Source organism: Python bivittatus, unplaced genomic scaffold (assembly GCF_059951505.1).
Source record: "Python bivittatus isolate LINGU-HERP-01145 unplaced genomic scaffold, Pbiv_v1 ctg000310_np1212, whole genome shotgun sequence".
NCBI classification, from domain to species: Eukaryota; Metazoa; Chordata; class Lepidosauria; order Squamata; family Pythonidae; genus Python; species Python bivittatus.
Genome location: NW_028277054.1, coordinates 4994821 through 5021013, shown reverse-complemented (window position 1 = coordinate 5021013; position 26193 = coordinate 4994821). Strand labels below are relative to the sequence as shown.

Sequence of the window (26193 nt, the reverse complement as noted above, 5' to 3'; positions counted from 1 at the left end):
CAGGTGGCAAGAAACCGGGAAGAAGCATTTCAAATCATTCCAAGAGACTCCGCCTTAATGAACTCTTTAACACTGAGGCCTGGAAATTCCTCTAACCATTTCTAAGATTTTATGCCCTGTCCATCCCGGGAACATGTCTATGTGAGATCTGAGACTGCAGCAGGCCCATGTGTCCCAAGGGGCAAGTGCTTTGTGCTATTCTGGTCCCTGCTTTTCCAGTATGTTCACAGTTCGGCAAGAACCGGGTGGCAGAGCCAGAATTGAGGATGAACAAGTGCGAACACAGCTTGAGGGAGGCTTTATCTTAAGCAATTCACACCTCGTTCATCAGACAGTACAACAACTGTTCCCAGTCTGGGTGGGCAGAGCCAAAACTGGAAGGGACTTACTTTAATTGGACACCCTACCCCAGACGGCTCAGGGCAGGCAAGGCTACCTCGCGTTAACTTTCTGCTTCATTACAGCAGCAGAGTTCTTAAAACACTCGGGCAAAACCGGTTCCTGGTGGGAGGACACATTTATTTAAAGGTTAGGGGTAACATCTACATCCAACCGCCATGCAAGATGGCTCGTACAGGGCAGAAAGGGGATATGGAGCTGGGGGGAGAGGAGGGATGAAGACTAAATGCTTAAAGACCCAAGCCAAGGAGGGCTAAATTCCTGAAATTAGGAATTTTTGCAAATGGATCACCCAAGCACAGAAGAAGCCATCGTTGGCCGTGGAGAACAAGCCCCTGCTTGACGCAAGAATCCAAATTAAACCCTCTACGGCCGACGGCAGCCGAGACTCGGCTTGAACACATCCGGCGAAGGGAGCCCATCACCTCTCTGGCTAATTGCCTTGGCCATTAAACTGCTCTGGCTGGGAGAAAGCGTTTTTCTAACATTCAATCAGAACAGATGAGATAATCACAAAGCCTCAGGTGGGAATTAGTGTTCAACTCACCGAGTTTGTTCCGAAGTCTATTCTATAAACTACCTGCGGGTTTACCACAAAGCAGACTTTTTTTTTTTAAGACACTATATATAAGAAAAGGCAATATGGACATTTCAAATGGATTCTCATACTCTTCTAACAACCACAGATACAGTACACGGAGCCTCTCTTTAGCTGGGCTCCCAGCTAAGGTGGCCCAGCGATGCCATGGACGCCCCATCTTGGTGTCTCGAGGCTGTAGGGGTCTGGATGGCGAAGAACATGCTTCAGTTCAACCCTTGCAAGACTGAGTGACTCTGGGTTTCAGGGCCTCCAGGTTCTGGGGATTTTCCACCTTCAGTTGCGGATGGGGTCGTGCTACCCCAACCAGAAGCCGCGCACACCTTGGGGGTCCTCCTGGACTCACGGCTCCTGTTTGAGGAGCAGGGGGCAGCTGTGGCCAAAAGGGCCTTTGCACAACTTTGTGTCGTGGGCTAATTGTGCCTGTCCCTGGACCAGGAGGTCCCGCTCACAGCCGCTCATGCCCTGGTTACCTCCTGAATGGACTACTGCAATGTGCTTTCCATGGGGCTGCCCTTGAAGAGCACCTGGAAGCTGCACCTGGTACATAATGCGGTGATGCAGGCAGTGATGCGCACTCCTTGATTAGTGCGTATTTCAACTCTGCTCTGTGAACTACACGGGTTGCCCATGTGCTTCTGGGTTCAATTCAAGAGGCTGGTAAAGCTCATTATGGCATGGGGCCGGGTTATTTGAAGGACCACCTCTTCCCGATTGTGTCTACCTGTCCCATCAGATCTGTCACAAGAGGCATGCTCCAGGTCCTGTCTGTTATGGAGTGCCATCTGGCGGGACCCAGGAAGAGAGCCTTTTCTGTCATGGCACCTGCCTTTTGGAACATCATCCCCCCAGAGATTAGATTGGCCCAATCCCGTCGGCCTTCCGTATGGTTCTGAAGACATGGCTATGTCACTGGGCTAGGGGGCTGGAATATGCGACAGGGCCCATAGGATGCTTGTGTTGATGGTTCAGATCATTTACCTCAGCTGCCATTTACATATTTATTGGGGTGTCGTTGCTGTTTTGAACGGCTGTTCACCGCCCAGAGTTATGACGTTGAGGTGGACACCCATGTAAATTAAAATAAATACAAATAAGCTGTATTTTGCTTAACTAACTATACACCCTAGTTCAGTGTTTCTCAACCTTGGCAACTTGAAGATGTGTGGACTTCAACTCCCAGAATTCCCCAGCCAGCCATACTGGAGTTTCCTTGTGCTGGTTGTTGACCATAGTAAAGTTTGTTCTGTTCTGCTAGGACTTCCAAAGAACAAATACTCCTTTCCAACCATGGTGCTCTCTAGATCAGTGTTTCTCAACCTCGGCCACTTGAAGATGTGTGGACTTCAACTCCCAGAATTCCCCAGCCAGCCTGCTGGCTGGGGAATTCTGGGAGTTGAAGTCCACACATCTTCAAATGGCCGAGGTTGAGAAACACTGAACTAGTTTATAACCAGACCCACACACAAAACAGTGTTCAAATGCAGAATGCTGGAATTTAGAGAAATGTCACGTGCTAGTTCACAATGTTGCGGTTATATAGAACATCTTAGAAATGCATGGCCAAAGGGCGCGCGCGAGGGGCATCAAATGTCAGCTCACTTCCTTTTAATTTTGCCGCAAAACTGGGGGGAAAAATCTACTGTATATAGGCCATTCCTGCCATTTCCCAAGCAGGGGTTAAGATACCAGAGAAACACTGTAAAGGAAGAGTTTCATTTGGGAAAACATCAGTGGAAATTAAACCATAAAGATGCTAAACCCTTAACCTTTACCACCAGGTACCAGGCGCGGGGGCTTGCTATCTGGATGAGCGGGCCAATTGCTATTAAGCAGTTAACCCCACTCTTCCCCCCACCCCATCACTCCTCCGGAAAAAAAGAGAAAGGGAAAAAAAATCCTACCCAAACCTCAAATGCCAGGGGAAGAAATGATTATGCAGAATTGAATACATGTGCATCACCTTAATTAACTTGCATAATTAGTTCTGACTCTATCTTTGACACCGACGCTGGAACTGGGGAAGGGAGGCGGCTAAGCCAAAGAGGCGTCTGCAGCGCGACGCGACTCCGCTCGGCCGAAAACGGAGAGAAAGTTTGCTGCGCGCCCGAAGCCGGGGGTCGCAAGTCAACGCGCAGCTCCCTTCGCGGCTCGCCTCCCCCCCTGCCGCCCGGCCGCGCAGCGCGGCTCCCTCCCGCCCAGGCAGGCGACCCGGCGCGCACGCGCGCGCTCTGCCCGCCAGCCCCGCTTTCCGGCGCGCGGTCCCAGCCCGCGCTGCGCGGGGGCACGGTTTTTTTCTGAATGGAAGGCGAGAGGCGAGGAGTGAGCGGCATGCTAAGACGGCCACGCCAGCGCCTCCCCGCCGCGTCTGCTGGGTCCCGCTGCCCCGCCGCATCGGCTCGCGGGAGGAGCCTGCGAAGAGAATGGATGCGGTGACTTCCCAGCCGGGGGAAAAACGCCTCCGGTGCATGGATGGGAGGTGCGGGGGTTTTGCTGACCGTGTGTGTGTGTGGGGAAGGGGGTAAAGGTGGGCGCAGTTCCTAAGCGCGGTGCCCTGCCAGCGTTCACACGTACCTAACCCCGGGGTGAGATGCGGAAGGTAGCAAGGTGCGGCTTCTAACACTCACTGCCAACTTTCATCCAAGGTGCTCCCTCGCCCGCCTTCTCCAATTTCCTACCACAAGCCCGCGAGGTAGATCCGGCAGAAAGAGACAGAAAGAGACAGTTATCCAGTGAATTCCCTGATCTGGCATGCCCAGTGCTTGGAGCTCAGAAATGTCACTTCAGTTCATAACTCAGCCAGTTCTTACACCTTCCTCTGAAAGGCATCTGGGTCAGAGCAGATCTCTACCGGCACCCATCCCGCTCATGAAAACCATTCTGTGTTCGCACACGGCACAAAGACACAACTGCCTTGTTATGACCCGGGTTTGTTGAACAACCCACACTGACCTGATTTGTACATAAACCCAGGCAATAAATCAGAGCTTGTTTGTGTGCTTTATTTATTTATTTATTTAACAAATTTATATGGCCGCCCATCTCACCGAATGTGACTCCGGGCAGCATACAACCCACAGTTAAAACAATGTCAGAACTGTTAAAAACTTTAAAAAATAAATAAAAGCAAGATTGCGGGAGAAGAGCATTCATCTCATGCACTGTTTCTCAATCTCGGTAACTAGAAGATGGGTGGACTTCAACTCCCAGAATTCTTGGCTGGCTAGGGAATTCTGGGAGTTGAAGTCCACTCATCTTCCAGTTGCCAAGGTTGAGAAACACTGATCTAAACACAGTACAGTATAACCATTGCACAGGCTCCCCATTGGATCCCTAAAGTTGCTGGAAGAACCCCATTTTCAGCTTTAGGCATCCAGAGGGACTGGTTCACCCATCTGGCTTAGCTAAAACCAAAAAACAGACATTCTGGCCAGGCACAAAAGGTGAATCCAATTTTTCCCTCCAAAAATGGGACCAATGCAAACCTCGGTTAAAGAGCAGCACGCTAATCATGTACACCAAAGCCCATAATGCTTGTGGAAAAATGCCTAGTATGCAAGAGACTGCAAAGGGATTCAGGGCTAAAAGGATGCCTCTCTCCTGCCCCTCTCCCCTTAATTTCTTTTGCAAAGGGAACCACTGACGTTGCCTTCGCCGCTTTGGCCCCACCCAACCAATTTCTACCGGGAGAACCAAACCCAGGCTTTTGATTTGAGGCAGAGCAGGCTGATTTCTGTTCTTTGCAATTTCTTGCATTTTCCGTTTTTGTGCAAAGCAGCAGCAGCTGGCACAATCAGAGGAGCAGTTTGCAATCCCACGGCCATTAGATGTGATCCTGGCACTACAGCCCAAAGCCCTCCTGCATAAACAGACAGCCTGGCTGTGTGCAAGCAAGGTACAGTCCCCCCCCCCCCCGCCTTCTTGGCTAGTGCACAGGAGGGAATCACCAAAGTATCTAAGAAGGAGATCCTCTGCCAAACAATCTTAGCATTCACCATGTGGAGGAAAATGCCCCAGAGGCTTTTCCCTGAGTCTCAAACTAAATTAAAGGTGACAGATCCTGATTTCTTAAAAGAGAGCTCTGCTCTTTATGAGGCTGAAAGTAAGAGCTGTTTTAAGAAGCAAAAGGGGCTTTGCACAGATGAGAAGTGCCCACAGGCATGCACACGCTCCTACCAATCTGTTCCTTCACCCCGTTTTTCTCCCAGTCTGTAACAGAATGGAGAGTAACCCTGATCAAGAGACTTTCCAAAGAGAAGCTTCAGCTCCACTTTATACAAGACTGCAGCCGAGGCAGGTGTAAAGGTTCCAGATGTCTAATTTCCACCCAGTGCAAGTTGGGCCTCGGTTTGGAAGAAAGTGCCTGAAATGCATAACCCCACTGCATGACGGGTTCTGATCAGAAGCTGTCTCCTTAAAAGATAAGACTTGGGAGTCTAGAACTACCCCAATAGCCACCAATTTCCTATTCCAAGATCCCTTCCTTCATCCTAAAACAGAACTAGCTTTCTCAGCAAACAGCACCTATCTTTCCCCCCCATGACTTAGCAAGTTGCAAGCCAACTCATGAAACAGACTTATATCTGTTTCCCATCTCTCCCAGTCTTTTAACCCTGTGTGGGTGTGTGTAAGATTTTTTTATTGTTTTTATCGCTTTTGATTCGTAAGCAGCCTAGAGTCACTTGTATAGTGAGAAGGGCAGTGTATGAATTTGAGATATAGATACAGATAAATAAATAAATAAATAAATAAATAAATGTGTTGTAAACCTAATCTTTGGCCCTGTCTGGGCAGCAGATCTCCAGTTTTCACCTCCTTCTTTACAATCGAGTTCCCATCCTCCATTTGCCCAAATCAAGGGTAGTGGCCCCATAACAAAGTGCTATCTTACCCCCATCCCCCACCCCTGTAATTTAGCAGGGTGCAAACAAACAGCTTTCCACTAATAGCCCTGTACAGTGCAAATCAACCCCTTCTAGCACATGCACAGATACACACAAAAACCAATCAAGAAACAAGTACAGACGCATAAAGAAATTGCCATTTGAAGCTAAATCCCTCTGTGATTGCCAAATTGCAGATCGCTCTTTTGAATTCACCATCTGCAACTGGCAATGTGCTTTTTCCAAATCAAGATGGAAACGTGGACTGCAGGCCTCCTGTTCCCCAGGGCAAATTGCCTTTGTGTGTTTCAAAGGGGCAGCAAAATCCTAGAGGTCAGTGTTTCTCAACCTTAGCAACTTTAAGATTTCTGGACTTCAACTCCCAGAATTCCTCAGCCAGCATAGCTGGCTGGGGAATTCTGGGAGTTGAAGTCCAGACATCTTAAAATGGTCCAGGTTGCGAAACACTGTCCTAGGTCATTGGTTAGGACACCATTAAAAAAAAGTTGCCCCTAATAACCCAGAAACAAACCCTCACACATTCAAAAGCAGAAAGGAGTCTGTCTTTGCCCATCAAACCAAGAGCAGCAGTTTTGAAATCTGAAAAAGGGCTACTAGGAATAAAATATAATTCCAGTCCTAAATCTCCCAGGGTTGCGCTCTTAGCACAATGAACCCCAGCCCCCAACCCTTCTCCAAAGCACAGACTTTTTCCCAAGCAAATTATTATATGCCAGTCTACTGTGCAAAGGGCTACGGGGAGGGGACCGAGGGGGAGATGACAGCGATACCTATCTGAGGTCCCAAAGCTGCCTGTAAGTTTCCGCACCCCTAAGGAGACTATAAAAAGGGTGATACCAAATGGTAATTAAATTATTAAATCCACCACTGGAGTGGGACCATATTTACTACATTTCATTTTGAATTCAATTCAATCAATTTTTTTTTCATGACCCCACCCACTGCATTTTGGCCAAGCACACCCTTTGCCCTAGAAGAGGCTGTACAACTAGACAACTTCTAGAGAGAGGAGGCAGACAGACAGACAGACAGACAGACACACACACACACACACACACACACACACAGTCTCTCTCCCCAGTTTGACAAATACTACTAGGGGTTCAAAGCGGCAAGTCCAGATGTGCTGGACTTCAAATCCCAAGAAGCTGAGCAAGTTGAAGGTTGGCACAGAATTTGCCTCCCTTCTGCACACCAGAATACACATATATTTTGAACAAGAACAGCAGACAAACTATTTGGTTCGATATGGTCCCCAGGCTTGACCACATGACTATTTAATGCCATTTGTCTGTGGAATGGCAACCATCAGCGCCCGGTGTACAACCACCACCAATTTAGAGGACTCAGCAGTCCACGCTCCTCAAGTTGCCATTTTTCAAGATACTGAGCAATTTGGAGGGGTCACATTTAAAAAATAAAACTGGGTCAAGTTTTTCAAGGCATAGTGGGAGCACTGTCAAAACTCACTCTGTCTTCTGTGGGATTCTGCAAAATGTGAAAGTTTAGAGAACTCTGCTTTTAGGTGTTCTACAGTTACTCTTTCTCTTCATTTCTCTTTTTAGAAAACTTTTACCTGTTTAAAAAAGGAGAGGGATCTGCAAGCCAGAGGTAGCCTGCATTTCCCTCACTCTGACATGGATTTATTATTATGAATATAATAAAGCTAATACAGAGTGAGGGAAAGGCAGACCATGCATTCTTCAGGGTATCTGAAGAGTCACTGCTCTGAGATGGGCAGCTATATAAACTGAATGAATGAATAAATAAATAAATCTTTTTGGCACGTGGCATGTTCCAAACTCATGCTAGATTTGAGCTCTAGCAAAATTAGCCTAGTGGAAAATCTGTTTCTCCACCAAATATTCCACCCTTGCGATTACCAAAAAGAGCAAGGGCAAGCAGGATGCAAGAGGAAAACACTTGCTGCATTCTAGTCAGTTATTTTATGCATTTAAAAAAAAAAAAAGCTCTTGCAACAATTAATTCTGGCATCAAACAGAGGAAGTGTTTTGTAAGCACATTTGCATAAAAGGGTTCAGTTGCTGTCTCTGTGTACTCCCCCCTCTTTTTGCAGGAGCGCTATGGTGTGTGTGTCTGTGTGTGTGTGTGTGTCTCTCTCTCTCTCTTTTACGCATACACACACACACACACACACACAGAATTCTCTTTGGATACAGACCTGGGAGTGTGCTCCCACAGTGGGGGGTCTCATGCACTGACTGGGTGCTTTAATGTGCATATTAATGACCAATTACAAGGAAAAAGGAGAGACAAACTCCTTCTTTTCAAGACAAACCAAACCACGACCCAAACATAATCTTCAGAGGTTCTCAATTTCACAGGTCTTTCTTCAACTTACAGCCCGACCCGGAAAATCCTAGCCCTCTTTTCAGAATTCCAGTGGTCCCTAGAACCAGAATGAAAGTTTCAAAAGCCCAGAGCACTGCTCATTTTAAGGAACTTGAGCTACCCAAGGTCCTTTATTTTGGAATTATTGTCTCCTATACCAGAAGCTCATAAATCTATATAGAACATACAGGATGCTCCTTTGTTTCTTTTCTCCTCTCAAGGCAATGTAAAAAAATAACAGCCGTCTTTTATTTGAAACCTTGCTTTTCCAGAGAGTCTTTTATTTTGAAAATACTCAACTGACAAGCCTGATTGCCAGAGGACTTTTATTTTCAATTTTATGGGACTGTCCCTGGGAAAAAGAAGAAGAGAGAAGAGAGAAGAGGGAAGAGAGAAGAAAGAGGGGAGGGAAGGGAAGGGAAGGGAAGGGAAGGGAAGGGAAGGGAAGGGAAGGGAAGGGAAGGGAAGGAAAGGAAAGGAAAGGAAAGGAAAGGAAAGGAAAGGAAAGGAAAGGAAAGGAAAGGAAAGGAAAGGAAAGGAAAGGAAAGGAAAGGAAAGGAAAGGAAAGGAAAGGATGGATAGGGGAAGGGAAGGGAAGGGAAGGGAAGGGAAGGGAAGGGAAGGGAAGGGAAGGGAAGGGAAGGGAAGGGAAGGGAAGGGAAGGGAAGGGAAGGGAAGGGAAGGGAAACAAACTAGGTTGCTTGCTTTGCAAAATGTCTTTTTCTGACAAGCAAACTCATACACCTATTTTTATAGAGAGAGAATGGCTTCCAAGTCTAAGGATGCAACACCTAAGAGGCCAGGGAGCCCCAGTGCCTTGAACAAACACAAGGACCTCTTCTTCCAAACCCTAGGATCACAACAGTCTATAATTACTGCTGCCACCCATCAAGGCTGATTTGAAGACATTTTCCTGTCATTCTTCTGTTCCCCATGCCCACACCCCATTCCAGTTCTGCTGCCTGAAGGATGAGTAAAGTAGGAAAAGGAAGGAGCAGCAAAGAGGAGGGGACAGAAACACACTCCCCCCTCACTGACCTAGAAAGTACTGTAGATGTAGTCCAGCTATTGATTAAAGCAGAATGCAATTACCCAGTGCATGGACCTGCTGCCTCTGATAAGGAACAGAAGAGTTCGTAGCAAAGTCACAAAATTAAAGTCAAGACCAGTTCCATTTTCTTTGGAATCAGCTTCTCCACCCCTATCACAGGCACTTTCTGCTATCGCTTCCCCTGCTGGCTGAACATCATTCCCCCCATGTGCCTGCCCATCAACACTAACCATATCTTGCATCTCGGCTGAACAAACCCTTTCATTTAGCAGCCAGAGCTTCTGCCTTTCAAATGTCCTTCTCTGCCTCAAAACTTGCGGTTGTTTCTTTTTTTTCCTCTTCTATTCCCTCCAGTTGCTAGAAAAGCTTCTGCCCCTACCTGTGTGTGTTTTTTTTTAAAATCAAGCAGTGGGAGACAGCAAAAGGACATCCACCAATTTTATTTTGAGCAACTCGTACATGGACATACACAGTATTCACACTTTCCTGCTGCTTTTCCAACCAAAACAGAAAAGAAAAGCCAAGCCTGAAGCACTAGCTTATTCAAAAAATAATAATAATAATAATAAACCAGGCTTTTAGGTTTGCCCTGGTAAGTATCAGCAAAAGCAGAACTGAAAATCAGGCTGAAATTGAACTAGAAATCTGCAAGACTACTAGATACTGTGGAAGGGAGAATCAAACTCCAAGCTATTGAAAAGACTGTATTTGAAAAATGGTGGCTTTTCTCACTCAATCAACAATTTTGGATTTTCCCCCACAAAGGCTTGCACCATTCAGTCCACATTTACTGAAGACGAGTCTCCCAGAGATTTAATAGGCTTATCCCAAAAATGATGCATGTATTTATTAAGATGCACACATATCTTTATTAAGAACATTTTATAGTTTAGGTTCATTTCCCTAAATATGTGTTTCATCATAGAGCACGGGTCCCTATTAAGAAATGTTGCATGAAAAGTTCTTCAAAATACCAAACCTTGGACACATTCACAAAACTATTCCAGAAAAGTTGGACTCAACATTTACCACCTTTTTATTTCCTGCTCCTTTCAGTTGAAGAACAAGCCAGGATGGCTGAGAGGCCATCTGAACACACTCTTCCATTGCCCCTGCCTGCCTGCCCGTTTTTATATGGTGTTGAAATAAACCAACTATCCAATCTGAAAAGCATCTAACCAGCTCATAGAAGCTGGGAAGAAGAGCCTGTAAAGGTCACTCACACGTGCACACACACACTTGCAAACACAGAACCCTACTCCAAGCTCCATTTGCCTTATGCCACGCGCAATTCCTCATCCCAGTCATTTGCTGGCCTGCTTTATAATTGCATCCTTGAGCAGTGAAGGACAGAGAGGTGGACAGCTTGCAAGAAAAGATCACAGCGAACTGCCTGGAAGACGCACACCTGACAGGCTTGCAGACTCCATGCTGTGCTGGAACTTCTGCCTGAACAGAAGCTGACCTCTCCAAAGAGAAATTGATTGATTGATGGAGATGCCAGCCACTTACAAGTAAAGTTCAGCACTCTTCTCTCTGAACAGCAAAGAGAGGGAATGTAAAGCTTGGAATTCTGACCTTTTCAATGAATCCCACCCACGGCAAGGTGGAAGGAGATGAAAGCCTTTTTTCCTGGCCCAGCTCACAGTCAGACAGATCCACAATGCCATTAAACTGAGACACTTAAAACTGGAATCAAAGGAACGTCCTTGTGCGTAAATTCAAATCTACCAGGCTACTCATCCGGCCGAAATGTCGCTTGCCTTCTTTTCTTTTTTTCCCCAATCTTACTTTACTCGGCTTTGTTCTCTTCCCATCACCCCCCTCCCCCGTGCTTGCTGCATCAGATGGGAATTGACGGATACCCAGGATTGGTGGGGGGGGGGGTGATTTGGAAACGCCATTTTTACTTGTACTTGCTCTTGTAATTCTCCCCACTGATCAGAGCAAAATTCAGGACGGTTTGTTTGGAGAGGGGGTCCAGCAGTCAAGCCACCTTATGGCCCTGCAGAGGTGGGGGGGAGGAAAAATGTGACAAAGGTGGATTCACTTAGAAGTCGAGCCACCTTTCATGCCTTTCCTTCTACAGTACAACTCGTGGCACCGGCTGCGATAGAAGAACGAGGGCAAAAGAAAAAGAAAGAAAGGGGGGGGAGAGATGATGTAGCTAGTTAGATGCCTTTTTTTAGCACCACGATCCATTTGAGGCAGCTGGATTGAAGAGCGGGAGCTGAACAACTAGACGTGGCACTCGTGAACAAAAGGAAGCGACCCCCAGCCCTTCCCCAAACAGGAATCAAGAACAACGCCGGAGTTGAACACAGAAACTGATCTACGAGGAAAAGACGCTTCAGAAATTGTGAGGTGCCCCCTCCGCAATAGGCGCAAGCAGGAAGGAAGCTGGACGCCCCCCCCCATCCAATTTAGGAGTTGAAAGGGCACCAGTGAACAACCTCTAGGGTGCTGCCAAGCCCCCCCTTGCCCCCCCGCCCGGGCATCATCTGGCGGACGAGCTACGGAGAGAACCAGAATAGGTACCCTAACCTACCCACGGCTCGCCGGACAAAGTGGGAATGGGACACGCGCGCGCGGGCACGCACGCACACACACACACACACACACACACACACACAGACTCCGTCTAACAAAGCCTCGCCGGCAGCGCCGTCCCTGCGGCGCCCCGGCAAACGGGGCGGGTGGGCGCTCTGTCATTGTTCCCCTCGCCACCTCCGGCCCCGCAGCCCTCCGCAGCTGCAGCGGGGAGCATGAGGGTCGCACAATGCGGGCAGAGGGGCCGGGGCGGGGGCAGAGCGCGAGCTCGCCCCTCCTCGGCCAGGGCCCCGGCCCCCGGAGGGTGGCACGCTCGGTCCATCCCGCGGTCCGGTCGCTGCCCGGCCGGGAGGGCAGAGGCGAGGCGAGGCCGGCGGCCCGGCGGACGGGCGGCCCGGCGGGGGAGCCTCCTTCGCTCCGACCGCAGGTGGCTCGGCTCGGCTCTGCCCGGCTCCCGGCTCCTCCGCCGCGCGCCGCCGGCTCGTCCTCTCGGGCTTTCCGCAGGAGCGCTCGCCAGCCGTAGAGGACAAACGGGCGAGGTTAGAAGCGAAGCCGCGCGAGCCGCCGGGGGAGGAGGCAGGGAAGAAGGGGGGGCGGGAGACCGGAGGCAGGCTCTCCGCCGGGCCGCCGCCGCCGCCGCCGCCGCCGCGCTTACCTCGGCCAGCCACGCACAGCAGCAAAATCCCCGCCGCGGCCGCCAAAGGCGAGTGCCTGCAGCTCCGCGCCGAACGCATCCTGCCGCGCTCCCTTCTGCCGCCTCGCGCTCCCCTCTCGCCGGCTCCGCACCTGCACTCCGGCTCCCCCGGCGTTAATCTATGCTAATGAGATGCGAGCGGGGGGCCGGCCGCCGGGCCGGGGGGCGGGGACTGCCGAAAGCAGGGGGAGGCAACTGTTTACAACTCCCATGCGGGAGAGGGAGGGCGGGGGAGGACGAAACGGGCCCGAAGGGAGGGGCTTTAAAGGGACCGGGAGGCCGCCTCCCCCCCTTGGAAGCGGGCGGGGGCACCACTGAGGTTGGCACCCAGCCTGGCAATGAGGGGAGCCTTCTTTCTTTCTTTCTTTCTTTCTTCCTTCCTTTTTTTTTTTTTTTTTTTAATGAAAACGTTTCGGTGATGAGAAGCCCGCCGAGTCAGGGCCATCCCCGAACAGCTAGCCACCCCAAGAAATCAGCCTAGCACGGCGATCTTCTAACTTAGGGTATTACTGTTATTGTTATTATAATTATTATTTACTATGCCCCTATACCACTAAATTAATATTTGTGTTATGTTCGAGGTTGCAGATCACAGGAAAGATGAGCAGTAAAATAAACGTACATTAACAGTGTTAAAAATAGTAAAATACACACTGAAGAGCAGTGCATATTTCACATAATGTAGAGGGAAAAGCTCGTGGGGACAGTCTTCCGGGATTTCCAGACACGTAATTCTTGATGAGGTGTCTTTTGTATTTAAAAAAAAAAAACAGGTTTTCCCTGACAAAATGCAAAGCTAATGGCTTTTTCATTCACTCATATATCGTGGCTACGTAACGAAGCCTTAGCAATGAATTGGGCTGTATTTTTACACATAGGAACTCTAGAAATGGCACAGGGACCGTGCAGATCTTAATAATCCATCAAGCTAATCTTGAGAGCAAAATTATACCCTCCATCCTGTTTTCCAAATGAGGAAAAATTAGTCGCCCATTTAGTCGGATCCTTACTGGCTCCTGCTTTGGAGCCACATTCAGATTGTTTTAGAGAAAAGTTGCGTAGTAGCGATTGGATTTCCAGATCATATCTACTACTTAAAAAAAAGAAAAAATCAGCATTCTCCCTTCAAAAAAGAGAACAATTTAAAACAGTCCATAACAACTTCACCCTATTCTCTCGCTTTTATTGTTTTTCAATTTCTTCTTAAATACTTTTGTTTAAATATGAAAGTTCCTCTGAATGCTATTTGTTTTACTTCCTTACTGCGCAGAAGGGGCTACACTCTTACCTGGTTTACCCATTAAGCTACAATGTGGATTTTTTGGCTTTATGTATTACTTACTTCTTGCATACAGCTTTTGCCCTAGTGCGTTGTGCGAACTGGCTGGGGAATTCTGGGAGTTGAAGTCCACACATCTTCAAGCCGCCAAGGTTGAGAAACCCTGCCATAGACAGTTGGGTTCAGTGACCTCAGCAAATCTTTTAATTCTAAAATTCTAGGAAAGGAGAGAGAATTGTCATTGCCTGACAATATTCCCAAATGTATTGTCGAAGGCTTTCACGGCCGGCATACGATGGCTGGTGTGGGTCTTCCGGGCTGTATGGCCGTGTTCTGGAGGTTTTGTTTCCTAACGTTTCGCCAGCACTTGTGACTGGCATCTTCAGAGAGCAGGAGCACAGACAGGAGCTCCTGGGCACAGAGAGAACTGCTCCTGTCTGTGCTCCTGCACTCTGAAGATGCCAGTCACAAGTGCTGGCGAAACGTTAGGAAACAGAACTTCAAGAACACGGCCACACAGCCCGGAAGACCCACACCAGCCAATATTCCCAAACCTGCCTTAGAGATCATCTCTTCCTACCAAAGAGGATGTTTGTCCTTTTTTTGTACCTCGTGTTTATGCTTGCTTTGCAGAACTCTTAAGATGTAACCCCTATGGATTAGATGCCTACAATACTCTTTAAGCCTCCTTGTAAGAATGAACATTGCAAAATGAATGTTCATAGGTGGAAGAAAGACTGTTTAAGAGCTGGTCAGGATGAGTATTATCCTGGATTTCAACTTGGAGAACTATGATCTTATGTGTACGGTTGGAGTTCCTTGTGGTTATGCACTTGGGACCAAAACTTCCACCTTCTCAGTTAGGAAAAGCTACCTAGATTTGTATTCAAAAGCTGCACAATATATATATATATAAACCACAGTTGATCTTCTGGGATAAGAGACCTTGCCTGAGATAAGAAACCTTGTCTAAATGCCAGCCCGTCTTATTTTCTTTTAATGTTCCCTTAACCATCAAAGCCTAGGATTTTACTAGTTTCGATCATTAGGCAAAAAATATTTAATGCTTCCACAATAAAAGCTTTTTTTCTTGGTTGTTAAACTGTTATTGCAGCTTTGAAGGAAGCTGGTTATGAGCTCAGGCATAATCTATGGAAAATGCTACCTTTCTTTTGTACCTGGTGATTGGGTAGACATCAGGCAAGGGTATTATATCTATGATTCCAAATAAAAGACACTGGAACTGTCCCTTACTCTTTTTTTAAAGTAGGCCCAGATCGGGGGCATCAAATATATTTAAGACGACCTAAAATAGTACTGTACGAACAAATTTAGGGCACATGTGGCTTTGATCACCCAGGACTCACATCAGCTTCTATTTGGTAATATAACTGATTTCCTTCTAAATCGATTGCAATTCAGCTCCAATCACAGAACATCAATTTTGTGGTTTGCTCCTCAACACTGGAGCTCCTCAAGGTTTGGGATGGGCTATTTCCCCACTGGGGAGAACTTTAAAAAGGAGACAAGACTTCAATCACTCAATTCAACTTGACATTTTTAACCCAGTCCTGTGATTCCCCCACATCAAACCCTTAACTCTACTTCCCAGTTTGGGCTCAGCCAAGCTATTACTTTCTCTCCCTACACACACTCATGTACAGTGCAGTCTACAGTCATGGTTGCATCTATCAGAAAAAAGCACCAGGCTGTAAACCAGTTTCATGTCATCCAGGCAGCTTTCAATGGGGACTTAGATGTAATGACATCTAAGTCATTACATCTAAGTAATGACTTAGATGACATCCATAATAATGGCTCAGATTTAGGGAGAAATGACCAGAAATGACCAGAAAAACACACACAGCTATACTGAAAATGCCAGAGAGGAAGCAAGCAATTTTTTCCTCTTTCTTTGCAAAGCACACGAGAGGGGATTTTTGTTCCTCCAGATGCTGTTGTAGCTCTGGAAGCAGGACAATGACTGGATTATGACTTTGTACTCTTCGGTTGCTCAGCTGGAGGGAACATTGTGGCCCATGATGTTCTCTCTCTGTTCCCGGCATTTGAAGATCACAGAAATAAAGACGATCACCACAGTCAATTCTGATACACCTTGAAGGAATTGGGATTGAAAATCATGTCATCTGGAAGTGTCTTCATTCGATGAACTAGCCAAATTAATACAGGATAGCTGAAGGAAAATATTCCATGTTCAAATCCATCAAGGATTCCCATTACCAAATGCCAGGCTAGCTCATACCTCCGGTGCTTCCAAGAAGCTGTGATTCAAGCTTTGGCAAGCCTCCATGTATGAGTTCCCAAGTTACAGGCAACTAAAGATCTCTCTAAGCCAACCTCCTGTTTCCAAACTGACTGTACCACAGTAGCCAAGAAGGCCCCTTTGGAAGAACTGAGAGGGAACAATAAGGCCAAAATAAGCAGGTAACTCTTTGTTCTGCTGGCCCTCCTTCAGCATTTACAGTTTCTCAAGGAGAAGGAATGGATAGAGCCATCAAAGACCTTTTTTGTGTGTGTTCATTTAAGAGCCACCACTTGCTGCAGAAAGAGAGAACAACAGAGTTGAAAGGGTGCAAATCTAGCTCAAGAGTTGTGCTGTGGCAAAGATCAAACCTAAGGCTATTGGATGCTTTGAGTTCAGCAAAAAAAAAAAAAAATGGGGTGGGGGAGAACGCCATGCAGCTCACGCAGCCAAGAACATTCCTCTATACCAGTGTTTCTTAACCTTGGCAACTTTAAGAGGGGTGGACTTCAACTCCCAGAATTCCCTAGCCAGCTTGCTGGCTGGGGAATTCTGGGAGTTGAAGTCCATCCCTCTTAAAGTTGCCAAGGTTAAGAAACACTACTCTACACTATAACTGGGTTTGTTTGGTTTGATTGTGTGAAGCCAGCCAACTGTGATGGCTTTTGCAAACAATTTTAGAACCCAATCAGATTGAGACACTGTATGCATTTCATAGACCAATAAAAAAAATAAAGCACAGCAGGATTCGGCACCAGTGAAGCCAGCCACTATGAAGCCCTAGGAGAGAAGGAGGAACAGAAGTAGAGTGAATCACAAGCTCCATGCCCTAGAAAGTCAAGCTGGTGATACCAGGAATTCAAGATGCAAAACCATGTAAATTTTTCAGAGGAAGGCTATCTCTTCCTTCGAGGTCATCAATCAAGCTGACTTAAGGAACCAGGTTCCTAGTCCAAACTACAGTGCTTAATGAAGGAGGCAGGGTTTCTAATTGTCAAGTAATTTTGCCCAACCATTCTTTTCTCTCATTTCCAATTATTAATTATATCGGATGTGCAGAAGATGAGGACTGGGAGGGCAAAATGAGCCCCCAGATTGAGATACTACATTAATTCGTATAACCGCGTTCAATTATGTCTTCTGCCCTATTTTGAAACCAAACAAGGGGCATTGTTATCGCAGCAATTGTTATTAAGGAACAGTTCCAAAGCATTTAAATTCCAGATGTGTAGCTTTCCATCGATAGACCTGGCTGAGCTGTTCAGGAATTATGATTCATTGCATGTCAGCACATTTTAGAACAGGTGTTTTTCTCACCTGCCAATGTTCAAAACCTTGGGAGGGCATTAAAAGAGTCAAGACGGTAGCCACAGATGCACAATCAAAGCCCCACCCCCATTATGATCCATGTAAAAGAGGACCAGGATTTAATTTCATGGTACTGGCTACCATCTTGACTTTTTTGCCCCATGATACCCCTTCCTCCAGTAAACAAATTGACCTTCCTACAGATGAAATACCCCAAGGTGAAGGAGGGGGAAGCTCCAGCCAACTATAAAAAGGTTCCAGTTGTATATCATGCTTTGGTAGCTGATGAATTATAGCTTCAATTAATTGACCCCCAAAAAGCAAACCGCCACAGCCATAAGGAAAACAGTGTAGCTTTAAATTTCAGAAAACTAGTTCCTTACAAGATAAGATCCATACTATTGTCACTTGTGCGTCCTGACTCCTGAAGTTTAGCAGCTACAGTACAGGTAGAAATTCGGCAGCAAAACAACACACCAGTAACAGACAACAGAAGGGAAAGATTTTAAGGGATGAAAAAGAAAATCCCAGATGTTTGGATGTCAGGTTCCATGTTGTAAGAACACCCTCTATACCAGTAGTAATAAAGGACTGAGAATATGCCTACCTACCGTGTTCCAAATTTGAATCCTCATTGAAGTGTAGCTCATTAAAAGTAACTCTTCATTTGAATAGATGAAGGAATTATACATAATGGATGAAGAAATTAGGTAATTAAGCTCCTGGCTAAATAATGGGTCACTGTCTCAGGTTGCCATCCTGTGGTCCCCGAAAGGGCATTTTCTTTTTGAAGGCTCTGCAAGCAGAGAAGATCTGCACTTGGAAGACTTTCAGCTCTCCACTGGGAGGGAAGCAAAAAACACACATATACACATATATTGTACCACAATAGCACAAGTTTAGCAGGTAACGATACAAGCTGTTTGATCCACAACAGATTCTTGCACACCCAGCTGTAACATTTGGATGCTGCAAAGGTATCTTCCTTCCTTGTGAGAACAGACTCGCCATGGCACCGCTCCTGGTCTTTGGGGCTCCAGATTTAAAGACTAGGTCAGGAGTCATAAGCAGGAGTTAAATGATCTGCATTTATCCAACCCAGATCCAGTTTAAGGAATCCTAGAAAGGGTGAGCAGCGGGGACTTTGAAGTTGCCTAACCACACTTGGGAATACCTGAAACATAGACCAAGCAGAAGACACAGGGGTCACCTGATCACAATCTTTTCCATTGTTGATTGATTATGTTCCATCAAGTCATTGTTGGCTTTTAGCAAGCACCCAGACAGACCTTCTTCAAGGGTGATCTGTCCCCAACTTGGCCCTTCAGTTCTTCCAACAGTGTACCCATTGCCATTGTAACCAAGTCTATCCATCTTGCTGCTGGTCATCCTCTTCTTCTCTTTCCTTCGACTTTTCCCAGTATTATAGACTTTTCATACTATTTCCTATAATGTATCCAAAATACAATAAGTTGTGCCTTGAGTGAGAACTCTGGATTGATTATTTCCACGATCCATTTGTTTGTTTTCTTGGCTATCCAGTGTTCTCTGGAGTCGTCTCCAACACCAAAGTTTAAAAGCGGCAACGTCCTTTCTATCCTGTTTCTTCCAAATCCAACTTTTGCTTCCATAGAATGTCACAGGGAAAACCGTTGCTGGCCCACTTCTGATCTTTGTAGGGACAAGCATGTCATGGCAGTTGAATATCTGTTCCAAGGCCTTCATTGCTGCCCTATCAAGTGCTAGTCTGTACGTATTTCTTGACTGCGTATTTCTTCTCCACTATACTGACATGTAATTTCTTTCTTTTTACTCCAGTGGAGAGAAATATGAATACAGGCAATCAATTGTTATGCAACCCCGTCTCCCTTTTTTAGCAATACATTTCTTCTTTTTTAGTGATATGCCAGCAAAGGAGAACACCCAGTCACCCCCAAGAGAGACTTGCAGATCAGAGGAGACAGGTTAACAAGAGGGAACGCTGATGCTGAGCCAGGCAGGAGGATAAAAAGGGCAAGGAAGCTACAAAATTGAACTGGGCAATGGAGCAGAAAAGTAAAGATGAACGGGAGGCACTTTGTAGATCAGGAAAGTAGAAGGCCTGAGTTATGAGGAGAGATTAAATTGGACCAGACTAGCTAAACAGGCAGAGAAGGAAATGATCTATACAGGAAATATCTCTACAGAAGATACTAAAGGTCATGCATGGAGAGAGATTGGAACACTATTTACTGAAGAGAATTTGGGGAGCATCTCACTGGGTAAAGATTCACTTCCAGTTCAGGCAGCTGCCAGAAGACCTACCCCCACCCTTCAGCGGCTAATCCCACACCCCTCTGATCTCTCATAGCCACGCATCCCCCAACGGGATACATGTTTGCTTGGTTTTTGGCTTAGTGGGTTTTGTGAACCTAGACACAGTGGCTTGTCCATCATGGTTTATCATTCAATGGGTGGTCCAAATCCAGCCAGTTGTGGTTTATTCAGGAAAGTCTAATCAGCAAACAATAGCTTAGCATAAGCCAGATCAGTGTCAAGGAAGCTCTCAAGCCCTCTTTGAAATCCAAATGTTTCCATTATCATGAAGGATCCTGTCAAGTTGTAAGACGGTTGTTCCTGCACTGTGCCTGTAGAACAGCTCAGGGACAATGCCAGGATGAGTCCCACTACTGACAAGAAGCAGGTCTCTAGAGCAGGGTATCTCAACCTTGGCAGCTTGAAGATGGGTGGACTTCAACTCCCAGAATTCCCCAGCCAGCAAGGCTGGCTGGGGAATTCTGGAAGTTGAAGTCCACCCATCTTCAAGTTGCCAAGGTTGAGAAACCTTGCTCTAGAATATGCAGCAAGGATCTTTCCCAGCCCTCCTTAAAAGTGCTAGACATTCAACCAGGGACCTACCACATAAATAGTCTGTCCTTTACCACTTACTCTGCCTTCTGCCTCCAATTTAATTCAGAAGAAAAAAAAGGAAGTGCACGTCTGCTCTCAGACTTTTGAGAAACATGGTTCCTCTGCAGAGCAGAAGTAGTTGGAACTGGCTCAAGAAAGTCACCTTTTCAAAGCCACAATTCGGAGGTTTCTCCTATAATCTTCCGCGAGATTGTTTACAGGTCTGCTCCGCTGTGTTAGCCTCCAAACCGAGCCAGCTTCCATAAGCTGTGCCTTAGAAAAGCGCGTCAGTTTTCATTTAAGGAAAATGAATCATCCGACGCACTGGGAGAATTTTTAACTTTTTGTTTTGCTTTTGACGTTGTTACTCATTTCCTGGAAAACACTTCTGGCTCTTTGAAGCTCGTTGGGTGTTCCGGAGTGACACCAGATCATGCCACCAACGAGGGATTTAGTTGGACTCCTCAGAAGTTGCACTTGCTGAAAAACTCCGAAAATGTAAGGCACATTTTCTGTATACATACAGAGGGACAGGGAAACACTCAACGGAAGTCAGCCTCATCAGTCAGTACAGTTTTCGTCTGCTGCTGGAGCCCTCCCAAACTCAGAATTTCCAGATAACAGGGGAAGGGAGCCTTGAGGGAAATCTCTGGGCTGACAGACAACAGCAGTGAAAGGGAAAAGGGTAAAGACTGCGATGTCTCGGTCATAGGTTGACATCTGCCAAGGCTAGCCTCTGCCCTGCCAGTTGTCGAACACAGCTGCAAACAAAAATAAGATTCACAGATCCAGAAAAGAATAGGGTTGGAACGGGGCTGATGGATCATTGGTCCTAATGCGACTACTGGTCAGAGAAAGGAGGTTGCCATGAAATATGCCCAAACCCTTTTCCCTTTTTTTACTCCTATGCAGACATATCATACGCGTACAGGTAGTCCTCACTTACTGGCTGCCTCATTTAGTGACCGTTTGATGGTGTAAAAAAAGTAGCTTTGCGACCAATCCTTGCATTTATGACTATTGCAGCCTCCCATGGTCACATGATCACCATTTGGGTGCTTCGCAACCAGTACGCATTTATGACCATTGCAGTGTCCTGGGGTCACGCGATCACCATTCGGGCACTTCGCATCCAGCTTGTGACAAGCAGAGTTAATACAGCACAGTATGGAACACAGAAGTAAAATTGTAAGTCGCGAGTCATGGGATGTTTCACTTAACGACTGTGGGGATTTGCTTAACAACTGAAGGGGAAGTAAGGTCATAAGCTGTCGCAGTCACATGATTTTCCACTTAGCAATCACAGCGCTTAGCAACTGAGTTGCCCATCCAATTGTGGTCGCTAAGTGAGAACTACATGTACATACCTTTACATACATACAGAAAGAGGCATACCCATTCTCAAAGCTCACTTACTACAGGTAGTCCTTGTTTAGCAACCACAATTGGGACTGGCAATTTGGCCATTAAACGAAGTGGTAACTAAGTGAAACCGTGACTGTGCTTACGATCTAACTTTGCTTTCTTTTGCTTTACGGACCCGGGAAGGTCATAAATGTGAGGGTTGGTCACAAAGTTTCTTTTCTCATCACTGTTGTAACTGCAAATGGTTGCTAAGTCAGGACTACCTATACGTTGGCAGTTTTCCCGTTTTCTATCAGTAGGGAACTGTTGCTATATCAATTTGCCTGCTGAAGAACCCTTTAGGTCCTCTGTGGCGTCTGTCTATGTTTTAGAGGATTCTGTGTAATACCTTAGAGTGTGCTGTTGAGTTACACAAGGGAAATGCAGGAAAATGCATGAAGAAGAAAATCAACGTATCTATTTCTCCAGACCAAACACACCCATTACCTCCAGGTTTTACTCCTGGGATCTGTAATTCTGATTGTACTTCTACATCCCGTGGAGAAGGCGGGGGAGGGGGAGAAAATAAAACTCTGATAACAATATAAGAGCTTTTTTTAAAAAAAAAATCCATATTGTATGTCCTCTACTGCACAGATGCAGAGAAGCACTTAGGATTCACCATAAGAATCCGAAAGCACAGGAATATCTAGTCTAGCTGAATCCCAAAGGATAGCCACTTTCCTATTCTCTTCCCAAGTATCAGTCTGCACAATCCCAGTTGTTTCTTAGGGTTCCTGGATGCAAGGTCCTGTCTCAGTGTCAGGAGGCTGTGGAAGTCTGGATGAGTAACCACAGGCTTCAACTCAACCCTAGCAAGACTGAATAGCTCTGGGTTTTAGGACCCCCCTGGTTCTAGGGACCTTCCATCTCTAATTCTGGATGGGGTTACACTACCCTAGATAGGACCTGTGTACAATTTGGAGGTCCTCCTGGACTCACAGCTCCTGCTCAAAGAGCAGATGGCAGCCATGGCCAGGAGGGCCTTTGCACAGCTACGTGTTGTGCAGCAATTGAGCCCATTGCTGGGCCGAGAGGCCCTGCTCACAGTCACTCATGCTTTGGTCACCTGCCGATTGGACTACTGCAACATGCTGTACAAGGGGCTGCCTTTGAAGAGTATTTGGAAGTTTCAGCAGGTGCAAAATGCAGTGGTGGAGGTAGTTATCTTCTGGCACATGTGATACCTCTGCTCTGCAAGTTGCATTGGTTGCCTGGATGCTTCCAGGATCCAGGTTCCATTCAAAGTGCTGGTGATGACCTATAAAGAGAACAGGTTATCTGAGGAACCACCTCTCCCTGATTATCTCTACCCATCCCATTAGGTCTGGCAGAAGAGGTATGCTCCAGGTCCTATCTATTAGGGAGTGCCGTCTGGCAGGACCTAGGAAGAGAGCCTTTTCTGTCATGGCACCACCTTCAGGAATATCATTCCTTCGGAGATCAGACTCGCCCTGACCCTGTTAGCCTTTCATAAGGCCTTGAAGACCTGGTTTTGTCATCAAGCCTGGGGTCCTGGCTGTGTGGTTGAGCCCGTATCCTGCTTATGTTAATTGCTGTTGCGGGTTGGTTTTTTTCAGCTGCTACGTAAGTTATGATTACTTTTCTTAGATTATCTGGAGGTCGAGTCATGGCAACTGGACTTCTTTTCTTTGGGTCTGATACGTTTCTCTGCTTGTCCGAGCAGCTTCTTCAGTCTAGAAAGTTGGTTAGGGGGGACCCCATAAATGTCTTCCAGGGTGGCTGCATTTCTCACTAACCTGATGGGCTAACATTGAAGACATTTATGGGGTCCCCCTAACCAATCTTCTAGATTGAAGAAGCTGCTTGGACAAGCAGCGAAACATATCAGACCAAAAGAAAAGAAGTCCAGTTGCCATGACTTGACCTCCAGATAATTCCACCTGGATGACTGAGAATCTTCATCAACTTTTCTTCGATGGTTTTTATTTGTTTCGAGTGGTATTAACCACCCAGTGTCATATATCTGAGATGGGCAACCATATAGATTCAATAAATAAATAAATGCATACATACAAATAAGAATATCCTCTGAATGCATCCGAATAATGGAAATTCTAGGGTTTCTAGCTATTGGAATGGCTATGAAGGCAAGGAACATGGCTCCAATTTATTTGTCTACCTTTATTTATGCATTTAGATTAATTAGTCCGGTGTTTCTCAACCTTGGCAGCTTTCAGATGGGTGGACTTCAACTCCCAGAATTCCCCAGCCAGCAAGGCTGGCTGGGGTATTCTGGGAGTTGAAGTCCACCCATCTGAAAGTTGCCAAGGTTGAGAAACCCTGTGTTAGTCATCTTATAAAACAGACCCTCTTGGGCCTTATGTAAACGGCAAAATCAAATAAAGCATAACACAATAACAATCCAATATACACATTTAAAAAAAAACACGACACAGAACAAAATCATCCTCAGAGTAGCTCACATACAACTCACACAAGCTTAAAACCACCATCGGTACCACGGGGACTAAAATACACTAAAATCTTTACAAACCCAGATCCTCCATTAGCTTCCTCTTCGACATTCAATCAACAGTAAAATGCGAAACTTGGAATGCGCAGCCACAGCAGGGTGATCCTTTTAACTGCAGGGGCAAACATGTCTCTTTGCAGTCTGGTAATTCAGCAGTTCCCCTCTGCCCTCGGTAGCAAGAAGCAGGCTGCCTACATACAAATGTATGGGAGCCAGCATTTGAAAATAAGAGATTCCCCAGCGGTGTGCTCTGTTCTTTGCAGGAACAGCTGTCTGGAATGACAAGGGTTAAGAGGTGATGACTTTTGCCCTCCCTTCAAATGCCAGCTCAAGCAGCATCTGCCCGGGCTTGTCTCATGGGCCAACTGGCCCTGACAGCAATTCTTTTCCCCCCTGTTTATATATCATTTCATGGCAAAAGGCAAGCAGGGTTCAAACCCAAGCAATCTTTTAATAATCCTCGGGCCCTTTTGCTTATGCAAAATATGCCAGATAAGATGCTTGCTCAGAACTGTCACGCCACAGTTGTGCACCAGTTGGAAACTAGCCTCCATGACATCAGCAATGTTCAAGAGCTGAGCTCGTTGGTTTCTGGCTCCGCTGCGATGGGTTTGAAACCACAGTGGAGCTGGGATTCTTGTCTTTGGCTCCCTCCCCTCTTCAGGGTTTCAGCTGCCCTGACAGGTCTTTCAAGAGGAAAGATGGCTGGCTGGCTTTGCAGTTTCCCCTCACGGATACTGCCCTGATTTTCTGCATACAATCAGACAAATGCAATTTATTTCTTTTTCATGTATGGAGAGGCAAGGGAACCTGAGGCCATTTGGAGCAGATGAGTGATTCTTTGCTCTTTGTTTCCAGGGTCACAAGGTCAGAAGAAGAGACGATGACCGTGGATCATCTTGAGACCCCTTGCAAGGAATTCAGGAGTGTAAAACAGTAGACATGCCAACCATGGATAAACAAGGGGAGGGATTTTTGCCATTCAAGCAGCAAACAGAAAAGGATGCAGAGAGAGAGAAATAGAGAGATGGGAAGTCAATCAATCTAATTTCCAGGAAGGACCAAGCCTGGTTTTCTATTGAGCTTTTATATCTAGGAGTTCTGAATAACCAACAAGTCACTGCTTGTTGAACAAGCTGCCAGGGAACAGTGCAGTGGTACTGCATTGACCTGAAGAGAGTTCACACTTCTGTTGCATTGTCAGAGCCTGTTTTACAGGTCAGGGCATCATCATTCATTGTCTGCATGTGAATTAACCATATTTTACCTTTTCTTTGCATACTGTGACTCACAAGCAAAGCAGGATCCTGCTTCTTAGTTTTGCAAGCCCAGCTCTCCAAGCAGGATGGGTTTCACTTCTCTTATTCCAGAACAATTACGTTCTTCTACAAAATAAACAGATCCCTTTTAATCACGGATATTAACGCTTGCTCCTTAACCATCACTCTGATTCTGAAACATCTCCCATTAACTTTAGCCTTAATAGAGGGCAGCCAGACCCAACTTGGTGCCTTCCAGATGCGTTGGGACTAAAATTCCCAGAATTCCCCAGCTATTGGCCAATGGTCAGGATTTAGGGGAGCTGAAAGTCCAAAACATCTGGTGGACGCAAGATTGCCTACCCTGGTTTTCATCTATGTAATCCTCCGGGCACATTAACTGTTCTCCTTTTTGCCTCGACACATGAACTGGGAATTGCTGCATGGTTGAGGATGGAACATGGATCACTGCTCCTGATACCAATTGCAGAAAGTCAGCTCAGGGTGAAAAAGCAGGTGTGAATTTGCATTTCTCCAAGAATCCCATACTTATCCAGTTATGACCTGGCAAAATTGGGAAGGGTATCTAAAAGCCAACTGGCGTTAACCTTTAGATTTTCAAGTGAGCACCTGGCAGAAAGGTCCCTCTTCTTTTACAGAACAGGCTGATCGGAAGGGATTTCTACAAGCAGTCTCTGGGCCCTGCAATGCCGCTGTCACAATTTTGCCAATCGGCGTGGCTTTTA

General features: G+C 46.3%; 1 protein-coding gene and 1 long non-coding RNA gene across 2 annotated transcripts in view; one reads left to right on the top strand and one right to left on the bottom strand.

The window, feature by feature from the left end:
- The window catches only part of CADM4 (cell adhesion molecule 4), a 105873-nt gene extending 93202 nt beyond the window's left edge, over positions 1–12671 (bottom strand). Inside the window, exon 1 of the mRNA XM_088139917.1 lies at positions 12510–12671. Within this exon, the coding sequence (XP_087996043.1) occupies positions 12510–12588 (79 nt within the window). The 5' untranslated portion in view covers positions 12589–12671. The remainder of the gene's footprint in view (positions 1–12509) is intronic.
- A 7961-nt stretch (positions 12672–20632) lies between these two features.
- Positions 20633–25600, top strand: LOC148216108 (uncharacterized). Its single transcript, XR_015795981.1, has 3 exons — positions 20633–20785; positions 21314–21475; positions 25047–25600. It is a non-coding gene; the product is annotated as an uncharacterized LOC148216108 (long non-coding RNA).
- The last annotated feature ends 593 nt before the right edge of the window (positions 25601–26193 follow it).